General features: G+C 34.7%; 1 protein-coding gene across 1 annotated transcript; it reads left to right on the top strand.

Moving 5' to 3' along the window:
* The first annotated feature begins 2,729 nt into the window (after positions 1 to 2,729).
* LOC125473046 (beta-glucosidase 12-like) lies at positions 2,730 to 6,202 on the top strand. Its single transcript, XM_048575282.1, has 13 exons — positions 2,730 to 2,950; positions 3,147 to 3,216; positions 3,393 to 3,451; positions 3,589 to 3,664; positions 3,796 to 3,873; positions 4,032 to 4,119; positions 4,222 to 4,477; positions 4,641 to 4,756; positions 4,842 to 5,059; positions 5,154 to 5,185; positions 5,280 to 5,382; positions 5,553 to 5,661; positions 5,746 to 6,202. Exons 1-13 carry the CDS (start codon positions 2,771 to 2,773, stop codon positions 5,972 to 5,974), a joined length of 1,614 nt encoding a protein of 537 aa, XP_048431239.1. The 5' UTR covers positions 2,730 to 2,770; the 3' UTR covers positions 5,975 to 6,202.
* Positions 6,203 to 14,793: the final 8,591 nt, after the last annotated feature.

Here is a 14,793-nt window from a genome sequence, read left to right on the forward strand (position 1 = left end):
CTGGGTCTTTTGATTTTGTTGGATTTAACCATTATTCTGCTAGATATGCAACTGATGTACCTAAGAATTATTCTAAACATGCAAGTTACTTATACGATCCACATATTACTACACTAAGTGAGTACAAATGGAAACCTTTTATCGAGCAATTAATTAATATCTTAGAATTATTACATTCTAATATTGATTCCATTCATATATGTTATGGCAGCTAAACGTGATGGCATTCCTATTGGTCCTCAAGTATGTAAGAGACAAAAATGAGAATCCAAGTGAAGGGAATTTAAGGGTCTAGATGATGACAAGTGTCACAAGATCCAAGGGAAGTTATAATGTTGTTAGAATCTGTTGGTTGTTAGAACACTAGCTTATGCATTAAGCAATGTAATCATATAAATACATATAGCAAAGGTGTAAGGAAAGTAACTTGACACTCAAGAAATACAAGAAAGCTTCTCTCTCTCTCTCTCTCTCTGTACATGTCTGTTTTTCTTAATTTTTCTCCATTGAAGCTATTGTTTCAATGTTTACATGGTATCTTCGTCAAACATCGATTTGGCGCTTTCACCCTCAATCAAAGTATTTGTTTCTCTTGTTTACCCTCTAGTTTGCAATCTCTTATGTGATAAACAAAAACAATTGTCTTCTTCCGATCTCCACAGAGCTTCAAGAAATTGCTCTTCTTTTCTGCCTATCAACTGTTTGATAAATTGTCTTACTGAAAGAATTCTACACAGCATCAACAATGGTTACTGCTGATCAGCTCAAGATTGTTCAATCTCCGATCACCAGTCTTATTTCCACCATCTCTACATCCGTTACCGTCAAGCTCGATGATTCTAACTACCTTACATGGAGTTTTCAGATCACACTTTGGCATTATGGGGTTTGTGGATGGATCAAGAAAGTGTCCTCCACGGTTTGATGATGATTATACAAATGAAGGGATTGAAAAAGATGACTATCTCGTTCGGAAGATGCACGATCGTGCCCTTATGCAATTAATCATTGCAACTTTGTCTACAACTACAATGTCATGCATCATTGGGAGCCGAAGTTCTCATGAAATGTGGGTTAATCTTGCTGAAATTTTTTCAAAAGTTACAAAAGCCACAATCTTTTAGATGAAAACTGAACTCCAAAACATCAAGAAAGGGTATGGCTCTATTTCTGTATATCTGCAAAAGATCAAGGATGCAAGGGATCATCTAGGCGCAGCTGCAGGCGTTCATTTTGATGATGATGATATAATCATTCTTGCCTTGAAAGGTATTCTTGCAGAATTCAATACCTTTTGGATGTGTTATACGATGAGGAGAGAATAATATTTCACTAAAGGATTTCAGGTCTCAATTGTTGACAGAAGAGACTACAATTGGTCAATATTTTGAGTCTTCAACATCTTTTGGGTCTGCAAAGGTGGCTAGTACAACAATCAACAAAGGGAAAGCTTTAGTTCTTGATCAAAATTCCTCGCATTCTGTTGAAATTGGTTCAAGCTTTGGAATCAATGATCAACATCCACATTATGTGACTTGAAAATTTGATCTCTTTAGCATTATCCATTGATAAATGGTCGAGATTTAGTCTTAAAGCTAATTAATTATTACTAAGTATTTAATTTACTTTTATCCGAAAAACTATTATTATATACAGAATAAGAATTAAATGAACCTTAACTAATTTAAAGGTGTGAGTTTAAGTTTTATCGATAGAAGTCGCTTAGTACTACGGTTTAGTGATATTCCTTCTCACTTGGTGTAAGTGAGAAGTCTTAGGTTTCATTCTCGCTAAATATGAATTTGAATCACATTATTGCTGTCTCCTTATGAGGCTTAACCCACTCATTCACTCTCTTAATGCAGATAATACCGGTTGAAATATATGGGCTGATTCTTCAAAATAGATGAAGAAATTTCAATTCTCACATTCACCACGTTGAAATATTGAAATTGTATTAATTTATGTATTGGTCAAATAAATTGTATGATAATTTACTAAATTTGGGCATTTTCAAAGGAGATGTCTATTCTAAGGAGAATGTTATGTAATAAAATTTGAAAGTAGATATAAGTTTTAATCGATTTGTCAATTCTACATGATTTAACATAAAGATTATGTGCTATCAATTTTGACATATAAAAAAAATATAATCTCTTTTATTTTCATAAAAAAGATCCGGCGAGGTCGAATTCTAACTTTTCTGGTCCATTCCGTGTATGCGCGTACCGCCATTGCTTGTAAGTGAGGTCCCAACAGGATAAAAAGTCGAAAGGTGAAAAAGTATCATATCTTATAGTATCTTGAACTGCGTTTCTCCATTTTTCAATTTATTTATTTATTTTTTAAATATTTGTCTTTACTTAATTCCATTCCTTGATATATTTCCCAAAACCAATCCACCAAAGTTTTACGTTACATGCATGCTTGAGAAATTATTTACTTAATAAAAATATATATAATATTGCAAACGTATTCATATTTAATTATTATTGTTACAAAAGTATATTTAGTTTTTGGTATAAATATGTATTATCCCAACAGTATTCATATTTAATTATTATTGTGACAAAAGTATATTTTGCTTTGGACTTTTAAGTGGTCTTCACTTTTTTAAAGCCTGCACGTGTTTATCAAATTTTAGTAAATAAATGCTTATCAATTATTCTCACGTTTAGACGTGGTACGCAGCCCGCTATATAAACCCCATGCAATAGGCGGGGAAGAACCAACCTAGCTATCTCGATCACCAAAAGCCCTCCAGTTAACTATGGCAATGCATGATTTAGGCTCTTTGCTCTTGTGTGTCTTGCTACTCAATGGCTTTGCATTGACAAACACCAAAGCTGCTAAGCCAGATAAACCCATTGTCTGTAACTCACTTGACAGGACCAAGTTTGATGCTCTAAAACCAGGGTTCGTCTTTGGTGGATCTACAGCAGCTTACCAGGCCAGTCCCTGCTAGGGCTTAGCTATTTAATTACCCTTTAATTAATTTGAGTTTCATATAATCACATAGGTCTAATTTGATTTCAATGTCAGAAAAACTATAGCATATATATATATATATGCACATGCACATTTCAGTTTCATTCCAAGCATGAATATTGACATCTTCAGTTTGAATGTGCATATGCATATTTCAGGTAGAAGGTGCATGGAACGTAGATGGTAGAGGACCAAGCATATGGGACACCTTCACCCACAACCATCCAGGTTATAGTCTTCTACATATTATCATCAAATACGCTCGGGCATGTAGTATATGTCTGTATATTTTTCGATACATATGGACTATACATGCACTACATGGACATATATAATAGTTCTCATTCTATGATTCCTACCATCTTTATGCTCTAAATAATAAAAACTTTTATGGTTAATGACAGAAAAAATCGATGATCGCAGCAATGGAGATGTCGCCATTGATCAATACCACCTCTATAAGGTTGTCAATCAAGGAATAATATTATTCTCCAAACCCTAAATTCCCACTATGAAGTTGAAGAGCACATTGAACATGAGATCCTTAATTAATTTTTAGCTTCTTTCTTATAATTATGTATGCCTTTCTTGTCATTACAGAAAGATGTAGCAATTATGAAGGATATGAAGTTGGATGCTTATAGGTTCTCTATCTCATGGCCCAGATTGTTACCAAGTAATGTTGACATCCGCTTCCATATACTTGATTTGGGACCAATTACTTCATGGATTAAGCTGTTTTACTTAATTCGATTTCGATATATAGATAGGTATTAACTCACTTGATTATTTTGTTCTAATTATTAGATGGCACGCTAAGTGGGGGTGTCAACAGGAAGGGAATTGAATACTACGACAATCTCATCAATGAACTCCTTCGCAATGGTGACAAAGCTACCTAATCTCATATACCATCCCTCCCATTTAATCTCATATATCATCCCATCCATTAATATATAATTAGAGTTTAATAACGTGCCCTCATAAAACAATATTGAATCAAACTATTAATTTTTTTTTCGTTCCGATATTGTTATATATAGGCATACAGCCATTTGTGACAATCTTTCACTGGGATGTTCCCCAAGCGTTAGAAGATGCATATGGTGGTTTGTTAAGCCCTCGTATTGTGTAAGTAAACAAATTTTATCCTAAGTGTAATATTGGTCATTTGCTTAATTAAATAAAAACGTACCACATATAACAAAAATGTTTTGAAATTTGGACACGCAGCGATGACTTTAAAGACTACGCAGAACTTTGCTTTTCACTTTTTGGTGATCGAGTGAAGCACTGGATCACATTGAATGAACCATATACCATCAGTAACCATGGTTATACAATCGGGATGTACGCACCGGGACGATGCTCTGCTTGGTATGACCCAACCTGCCTTGGTGGAGATTCGGCTACTGAACCCTATTTGGTAACACACTACCAACTCCTTGCTCATGCAGCTGCTGTAAAAGTGTACAAAGATAAATTTCAGGTATAATGAATTAAGTAGTTAGTTCCCTTTTTTTTGGGTCTGAAATCTCTCTGAGTCACTAGTATTAGGTTCCACCACAAGAGGAAACCTTTTGTATAGCGAGGTAAACAGTTTGGAGTTTGTATGGTACTACATCAAATCATTTTCTGAATTTTCTTTGTAGGCATATCAAAATGGGGTGATAGGAATAACACTATTGTCACATTGGTTTGAGCCTGCCTCAGATGCAAAGGAAGATATAGATGCTGCAAATCGAGCTATGGATTTTATGTTTGGATGGCAAGTGTATTATTAATTTATAAATCAAGTGGGTTACTTTTTATGACTTATAAAGTTGATTATTGGAATTTTCACATCTTTGTAGGTTTATGGATCCAATTACAAGAGGTGACTACCCGTACAGCATGCGAGGCCTTGTTAAAGAACGATTGCCAAAATTCACGGAAGAAGAATCCAAGATGTTAACTGGGTCTTTTGATTTTGTTGGATTGAACTATTATACTGCTCTATATGCAACTGATGTACCTAAGAATTATTCTAAACCTGCAAGTTACTTATACGATCCACATGTTATTACACTGAGTGAGTACAAATGGAAACCTTTTGTCGACTAATTAATTAATATCTTAGAATTATTACATTCTAATATTGATCGCATTCATATGTGTTATGGCAGCTGAACGTGATGGCATTCCTATTGGTCCTCAAGTACGCATCAAATTTTAGGTTAAGTTATTTGTGTTTGGAGGATTAATTTTATACAATTCCTAACAATCTCAAATATCTTCAAATCGTATTACAGGCTGCTTCAGACTGGTTATATGTTTATCCGAAAGGAATTCACGATTTTATACTCTACACGAAGAATAAGTATGGTGATCCGATCATTTACATTACAGAGAATGGTAATTGATACTCTTAAGCCTCACTTAATTTCACTTTTTAATTTCTGACTTATATATGTATATATTGATGTAAAATACAGATGAGTAATTCCAAATCTAAATTTAAAACCAACTACATCTCTCTTTTTGAGAGAAAGTACTAATTACATATGTACTGAATTATATTGTAGGCGTTGATGAGTTCAATGATTCCAACTTATCACTAGATGATGCCCTCCATGATCCCAATAGGATTGACTACTACAATCGCCACCTTTGTTACGTTCATGCAGCAATCAAGTAAGTGCTTGTTGAAATACTAATTAGGACTATATTGCATTTTATAGTTTTATCAAGTCATCATTTATTTATTTTGCGGTGCAGGAAGGGTAGTAATGTGAAAGGATACTTTGCATGGGCAATTTTAGACAACTTTCAATGGAGTGAAGGCTACACAGTTCGATTTGGTATTAACTATGTGGATTTTGACGGACTCCAAAGGTACCCAAAAAATTCGACCCATTGGTTCACAAATTTCCTCAAGAAGCGCAAAGGAAGTTCAAATATTTTGGCCAATAATGTTGGAGACACTGATTTTCTCTATCAAGTGTAACTTCAAATGATGAATGTTGTGGGGCTTGTTTTTAGTTTTTTCAACTTCACTCCTTCTGATTTGGAATAAGTTGCAACAAATCGTTATGAGTTTGTTGTATATGTTATTAGTGTGTGTCTCTCTATATTTGTACTACCATTATGGCTAGTGCCTCTGCCGCGGTTGAATTCCATATGAATGTAATGTACTATTTATGAAAATAAATGTTTTTGAATGTTCAGTATTCAATTAAACTGTACACTTACCCTCAGTGGCCTTCTGCCAAAAAGTTACGATAGATAATCAATGGCCTTAAGCCACATTACACCAGCTAGTGATTCCTTAACCAAAATATACTAAGGGTTCGTTTGGAACTATTTAAAATGGTTGAAAGTGTTTCTAGTGAAAATGTTTTTGGAATCAATCTTTAGTAAAAATGCAAGTAAATCATCGAAAAGCACTTGAAGTGTGGGGGACCATAATTTTCTAAAACCATGACACATGGCACCTGGGTAGCAAAAATGATCAAAATGCTCATAGCCCATGAAGCATAGTCCTACATTCTTAGTCTAACATACTAGGGTTAAGTCCACTGAAGATATTACTTGCCAACCAAGTTTGAAAACCCTAATTCAAGTCAAATTAGGATATATTGGGAAATAGGCAAGGTAATCCTAGGAAGATTGGATATCTTATCGTAGATTTCCTCATAGATAGTCCCCCAATTTAATTAGGATTACTTTCCCAACAAGAACTCTCAAGACATCTATAAATACTCTAACCAATGAAACTAAAGATAATGCTCTGCAACACGCATATTCTGTCATATTCACCACAGTCTACTCGTAGACACGTCCATGGAGAACTAATCTCCTTAATGCCCCACCATAGCCTATTCGTCAAGAATGGTTCACGATATATCACCCATCACACCATTCTTTCTTGGATGATTTTTAATAGAAAATCGACTTTGCATACGAATTTGGACACAAGTCTAGTTGGACACAAAAGCTAAGACATTGAAAATTATAATGTTGAACTTTCATAATTTTCTACACAATCAATCCTTCCAATTTTTCAATTAAAAACAGGCAAAATTGCATTTTTATCAAAACTGCACATCTAGGGAAAAACGAAAATTTCAAAGGTTTCTCAGTGACATGCCATATACACTTGGAAAGATACGATGCAAAGCTTCAATATTCTTATTTTTCCAAATTTTCATAAAATAGAACAATCCCAAAATTGGCATGCTAAGCAGCTGGGCGGTAAGCCAGCCCAAGCAACACATTGGAACAGCACTTCCAACTTGACATATTAAATTGTACCTTCTCGAAGCAAACTAAGTTTCTTTTTATACACCATCATGAATATGTGGATGTTAGCACTCTGTAGAATTTTGCAGAACTCAATTTCGAGCTATGTGGGAAACGTTATTGTCGGTTGACCATTAATATCCTCTGCAAAATTCTTCAAGTTCTTCCCCGAACTAATATTAAACGACGCATAACGTGCCGCAACAATCTATGAGTTCATGACACACACAGTCATGATCAAGTTAATGATTAACCTGAGGGTTAACCAATTCAAGTCCGCTCTGACAAGCTGAAAGCAAAGTCGCTCGCAAAGCACTGCGTGACAAATTCACACTTGCCCTCTTCCACTACTAATTTGTAATGGAAAAGGTCGGGGGGCATACTACATCAAGTAAGAAGAAGAAAAATTCATGAATTTGAACGAATCCTACATCACATGGCCATTATGGATTTGGATTTCTGCACATGAAGAAGTCTGAATTGCATATTCCTCCAACTTACTCTAAAACTATCCAGAGTAAGGTAGACCGAAATAAGTGCGCCTCCGCAAGAAATGAAATATGATGGTACATATAATCCTTGGTGCTTACATAATTTTTATTTTGTGAGTTTTCGATTGCGAAGCTTGTATTCGCCTATAAAAAGTTTGATTAGATGCCCAAATGAAATCACATTTGAATTGTGATTCAACTCATTGCCTCTATTGCTTCACTTCTTATTTTTTGAAATTTTTGTACTTGGTTTTCTATGTGGTTTTGGTTCTCACATTTAAGTTGAATTCTTTGTTCGTAGTTGCAACATTTTCTTGGGGTTACATGTCAATCAGAGATTCAGAACTCGTTCCTTCAAAGAAGCAATCAACTTTCGGATTGAGAGTTTATTGTTATCGAATATCATCACACTTCACGACTATGATTCTATACTTGTTTGGATTTTGTCAACACCGCACCGCTATGAGCATGAACACCATTTCATCTCTCTGTCTTGCTCTTCAATTGCTTTGACTTTTGAACTTCATCTGAACTCTATTATTAGGATATCTTTTGGAGGGGATTATACAAAGAAAACCCAACTCATGCATTGGGTTCTCATGCCTTTTGATTTTCTAGTCATTGTAATTAAAGATTAACGATTAGAACGGCTGGAGTATCCTAGAACTTTTGTTGGATCTGTTTTTGGTGCATGTTCAAAATGCAGTTTCATCATCGTGACTAAAGCGTTGCTTCACACGAAAATATCCGTTGTTCCTGTTGCATTCCAAAGTTGGATGGCAGTTTATGAGATGTATCGATCTATTTTATCTGAATGAATAATGTTAGGTTAATGTTGAATGATTTATCCGAATGAATTTGGCTTAGGATTATTTATTTTGTCAATAAAAAATGGAATATTTTGTTTCAAATTAAGTGGATGTTTGTTGCTTACTTGCTAACTATACGTATGGGTGGGTATGCTACAGTTTGACAAAGTGAACTGAAGTCCCTCTAGATACCAAACAAATTCATATCCGATATAGTCGTTTCTGTTTGGACTTTGCTAGTTGATATTTTTGGGCGTTAAAATCATAAGCCTATATCCTTCAAACACCAGCAGCAAACTACAAAACTAATAAGCCTATAGAGTTCTCGGAAATAAAAACAAGCATTTTCAAATGAAAAAAATAAAGTTTTACAATTTTGGTTGCAAGTGTTAGAACTATTTAATATTTTCGTATTAAAATTTTATTTTGTTAAAAATGGCTTTCACAGTTACTGTGTTGAATTTTTTCGAAGGAGAATCATGAGTACATTTTTTCTTTCTTTCTGGGAAACAGAATGATGAGCTCTTTCTAGAAAGAGAAGTAATGTAATGGAACCACTAGTGAGTTTTGGAATCCATGTAAGGATGTTGACTGGATTGTGGAGGCTTAGCGATGCTTAAAAAATGAGGGTCTATCGTTATATATATATATATTTTTTTCTTACTTCTTAATTAAAAGAATGAATTAATGATAGCATTTAAGGCAACCACAATTGAGAAGGTTATCTTAGAGATTTTATATCAACTTCTTTTTTTTTTATTATTATTATTATTAGCAAATTACTTTGTAAGTCGTAACATATGTTTTTTGAAGAACTTAACGTTGCAAAACAACTATTTTTTTAAGAACTTAAAAGGAGAGTGCACACCAAAAAAGATGGTCAATCGAGTGGTACCATGGCTTGGCTAGAGAGTAAGTTAATTATTAAGGAGAACGGGTTAAGGGCCCGTAATTTATTTCCACATGTGGGTTAAAGGTTAAAGGAGTTAAAATAAAGGGGAGGAAAGTAGGAGAGGTGCGGGGGAAGTTAAGATTAAAGGCATTGGCTGCCCAAATCAGGGAAAAGGAAATAGAAATCCAATTGGAAATGAGAGAGGAAGGCGATGGCCAATTAGAGAGGGGAAAAGGAGGGAAATGAGGGGGAGTGAAAACCACCCTACCTGGATCCCAGTTTTCGACCCGCGTTTGACCCGGTTACAGACCCGGATCCTGTAATTTTTCCGACGCCTTTTTAGGCGGTTTTCCGAAGATTCGAAGCCAGCCACCACTTAAGAACAACACCTCTACTGCCCTTCTTCAGTTTGCACTCCAAATCCGAGAGTTAATGGCTCCATTTCGTGGGGTTTGGCACCGACGGCGTTGCGGGGTGCACGATCGTCAATTCTAGCAAATCTGCATGTTCTGATGAGAGCCACCACTACCATCTGACTTCAATGGATTCCAGGAACAAAACCCAATCAAAATTGGAGGCGTTGAAGCACCTGTGAACAGGAATTGAAAGCCACCCATTTTAGGGTTCCGACGGGTTCGAGTGAAATTGGAGCCTTTTCCGGCAAGGAGGAGAGAAGATCGAACTAATTTATTATTTTTAGTAGAAAATTTTTTATTTATTAATATTAACCTGTTTTGGAATTGATGAGCTATATATGCTACATGCATTAACATAAGCCATTAAAGCATGAGTTTAAAAAAGTTTAATGATATTCACACATTTTTATTAATTTGTTGTCATTAATCTTCATTAATTCATTTCATTTGAATGCCGAAAATTGAGAGGGATGTGTGTGAAATAAAATTAAGTGTCTAAATAGCACTACACTTTAAAAATAAAAAATAAAAAAATAAAAAAAAAACCCTCCCTAGACTACAACCCACCTTAACCTTGTGGGTGACTCCGCCCGTGGTTTGGCCCTAACAGAAAATGAGGGAACTTTATATTTGGTGCAACATGAGAAATGTGATAATTGTGAAATAAAATGTGTGGATTATACCCTTGATATATTTTTTTTTTTCACTTTCCTTATGCCCCATTATGAAGCAGACAATTCCACTAGAGAAATTTTTTATTTAATAATAATTGTTTGCTTGGAAATACAATGTATAAACAATTTTGTTAAAAGCTCTGGTTTTATTAAATATACCCATTCGTATAATTTTTTAATCTTAAATCTACCCATTCGTATAATTTTTTAATTTTTTTTAATCATGAATGTACGCATTCTTAAATATATCTATTTGTTACATGTGAAATGTATTATTTTTTAATATTGTACCCATTTTTTAATGTAAAATCCATTCATTTTGTCCTAATCCATTTTCTAAACTTATATGGGTACATTATATTTCATTTGATTTGATAATGTATCCATGTCAAGTTTAATTGAAGAAATTTAATAATGTTATTAAGCCTAGTATCCTTTTTTTTTTTTTTTTTTTTTTTTGGTATTGTGGAAAATATGTACTCTTGTTTATATATACATAAACTGTAGTGGAGAGTATATTCTATCCTTTAATATTTCAAATCCCACAAATTATGGATTTTATTTAAAATCTCATTAATATAAACAACTACTGACACACCCCGACCCGGAATGTCCACTTAGATTCCGAATTGAGCTATGTTGGCCAACACTTTGAGGGTGAAGAAGCCATAAAGTGTAGTGATGTCGAAAATGTTATTAAATTTAAACCTAAAAGTGGCTAAATGTAAAAGTGCGCTAGTGAGCGGGAATGAACCCATTTCACACGTGATGTCAGAGTATAAGTAAAGTACAATAAAGTAGGATGAGAATTATACCGTTGAAGGTAATCTCCAATACCGATGTTTGCCAAGAATCCTCGTCGATACGAAAGCTCAGCTTCTAAAACTTGGAGGGGTGAAAAATAAGGGTGAGTGGGCCTGAAAATAAAGTTTTAATAAAACCTTTCTGAAAACATTATAACCCCTTACCGTAAAACAAGTATAGTTTTCAAAATATACATACTACGTATAGTAAGAAAATACTTACCGTAACTTGCAAAATCACAGGAATTCAATACGGCATGATAATTTGTAAATAAGTGCATGACGTCAGTAATTGTATAATCTCACATAAGCAAACATATCATATCGAGTGCTCATCGACATGTGTTCATGCAGAGGTATTTTGACATCAATAAGACTGGGTGTAACAATGATATACGCTCTAGTAGTACTATCACGTGAAGACTGGCGTTATGTGCAGCACATATGAGTCGGAGTTGGCTATTGTAACCTGTACGACATGACTGGCACCTACATGTGAAAGCCTAGCCCTGGCCCGAGCGAGTACTAATACCGGTGCAGCAAACGATGAGCAGATAACATAAATATAATCATGGCATAGTGATTCGATAATTCTAATCAGCATATAATATTTGCGGTCGTAAATATAATTAAGGCATCCCACACATACCTGTGCATCTCGTAGGATTCGGAATAATTTCGTAAATTTCATCATTTCGCTAATTCTTGTAAATATTAGTCTAATCTAAGGCATACGTAGTAAATTCTTTTTCAAATGTATAAATGGAAACTAATAAATATGTATATACTATATAAAAGAAAAGACCCACTCACAGTTACTTGCGAGGTTGCAACCGTTCGAACTGGGCTAGCCAGAGTCTCCGATAGTAATCACATCTAAGCATAATATTGGAACCCATTAGTAAAACTCTATCAAAATGTTTGAATTTGGGGAAACAGACGGCGGATTCGGAATCAGCTTGTTGAAATACGTTAAGAAGGGTCCCAGGAAATTTTTGTAAAAGGTCAATGAAAGGTCAACGATCAACCCTAAAAAAAGTCAACCGGGACGCCCCGCTGGTCAACCACTTTAAAACTTTGGAATTTCACTAAATGGGTGTCAACAAGGGACTTAGGACATCGAAATTTGCTTAGGACGGTTAAAATTTAACTAAATGGGCCCTAAGTGGCTCACAAAACAATCCAAAATATCATCTAAAATGGAATTACCAACTTGATATCGGTATTCAATGTTTCGTGAAATTTTAACCGTAACTCTGATCCCGATTCCGTTTGCGCCTATGTATTCGTACTGTCGAGGACTTCGAGGATACGCTAAAATAGTAGCTTGTACACGTCCCAAAAAGGCGGTCAACGAAAATCGACTATCTCTATTGTAGGGGCATTTTCATGAATTCACACTTTTAAAATTAATAAAATCGTAGAATTAGGGACGGGTTGTCACAACTACAAATTTCAATTTTTCCTTCTTTACACTTTCAATCCAATTGGGACCGTATGTGCATGCATGCATGGAAGGGACAAGAAATGCTAAAGTATTTCAATGAATGTTATAATTTGATAAAAACCTTCAACAATATTTTGCCATTGATCATCTTCTTGCTAAATGTTTTCTACAATATGTTAACACCAAGCAACACCTAGTTATTGAACTCCCAATGAACTACATATATGCGCATGAATGCTTTCTTAATCATATCACCTTACGAATAACTATTTCAAGTTCAGTTTAGAAGTTTTAGAATCGAATTACCAATAAGGTTTTCCAAATTTTAAACTGCAACCTGAATATTAAATATTTTTTCCATTCCCATGGATTGCTTCAATCGATGAAACTGGCATAATCCAGACAATGGGTATAGCAAGTAGTAGAAACTAAGATTTTTTAATCACGTTCAGATTACTAATGGGCACAGTGCCCGTGATTGATTGCAATTTACCATGGACATCAACCGTGGTAGATGAGCTTTTTCTTCTAGTATTCTAAGCTTAGATCGGTGTATGTTTTTACAAATTCATCTTGTAACTTTTGTGCTGTATTGATTGGAAATCATTTTCTCTTGATTGTTTTAGTATTTTATTCAGGGCACTTATTTAGGAGAAGGATTTGCATAAAAATGGAGGTGTCTCAAAGTAGTCATGCAAATGAATGTACAAAAGATACAAGGCATGGTGGCCTACTGGGTTGAGAAAAAAGCAGTCACATTGGGGCGTCCGTTTCATATACGCTTCTCTTCTTATTTGGCGGGGTAATGCTCTACATTAACCATTTCTAATTATGGCACTGCTAGCATACAAGTTGAGTCATACTAGCATAACAAAGTATAACCAAAAAGAAAAATTGTCGATACAACTACAAACTAAGGAATACATTTTCATCGACTCGTTTCTAATATATATTGAGTTAAAAGTTGTGTTTATCATAAGTGATCCTATAAGACCTAATACTTAAAAATCTAAAACACTCAAATAATAAAATAAATCTAAAATACTAATATTTTTCAACAGTCCCATCAAACTCAAGGTGATAACGACATGAGTTTGACAACAAGCAAATGCGAATGCATACTTTGTTATGCATATATGGAGGCAAGCATATTCTATTTGGCACTCTTCAACATATAGATTTTGTAAGGTCAACATACACTTTGCACCATCTTCAAGCAAACATATTCATGTAGATAGATGTTGGGAGTATAGAAACGAAACATATGAATGTTCTCCGCCACTGAACGAACAAGATCACATATCACAAGTACAACAACAAATGAACATAAATCAAATGTATCACCACATATACAACATTGGAAACTCTAACAACCATTACTAAAGCGTCACCAATCCAAGCAGTTAAGTAATTGCGATAAACAGTTGCAATAGACTCTATATACAGACCCAACAACATCAATCCTTCACACGTCACCCTTATACACCCCAATAAGAACAAATACTTTTTTTTATCATCAAAACATTAATTTTTTTTTTTTTCATTTCCTTTTTTTCTACTCTTTTTTTCCATTTCTTTTGTGGGAACAAGTGGAAGGGACTTTATGTGGGTACAGCTAGAATATAATAATGGGTACAAATGAGGTGTGTCAGCATACCTGGTGGCTATGACAATGCAAAATCGAATTCATGCTAGGAGGATCCTTGTCGGATCCTCTTTGTGAGGATCTTGGGGATCCTTCAATCACATTTGTTCATCGTACATCGTGTGGTTATAAATCATTGTAAAATTTTTATTTAAAATTGAATGTAAATAGTACCTGACAAAAACTAGCTACACGATATACGATGAACGGATGTGATTGGAGGATCCGACGAGGATCCTCTCTCAAATTCATGGGCTCATCAGATCACGACACAGGTGGTTAGATCGCAACACATATGTGAGTTTGATCGGGCAAAAATGACTGCAGTGGTTCAATGTGATCTCATT

Source organism: the organism of the source record quoted next, unplaced genomic scaffold (genome assembly GCF_019419815.1).
Source record: "Pyrus x bretschneideri cultivar Hongxiangsu unplaced genomic scaffold, Pyrus_bretschneideri_v1 Contig8, whole genome shotgun sequence".
Lineage (NCBI taxonomy): Eukaryota > Viridiplantae > Streptophyta > Magnoliopsida > Rosales > Rosaceae > Pyrus > Pyrus x bretschneideri.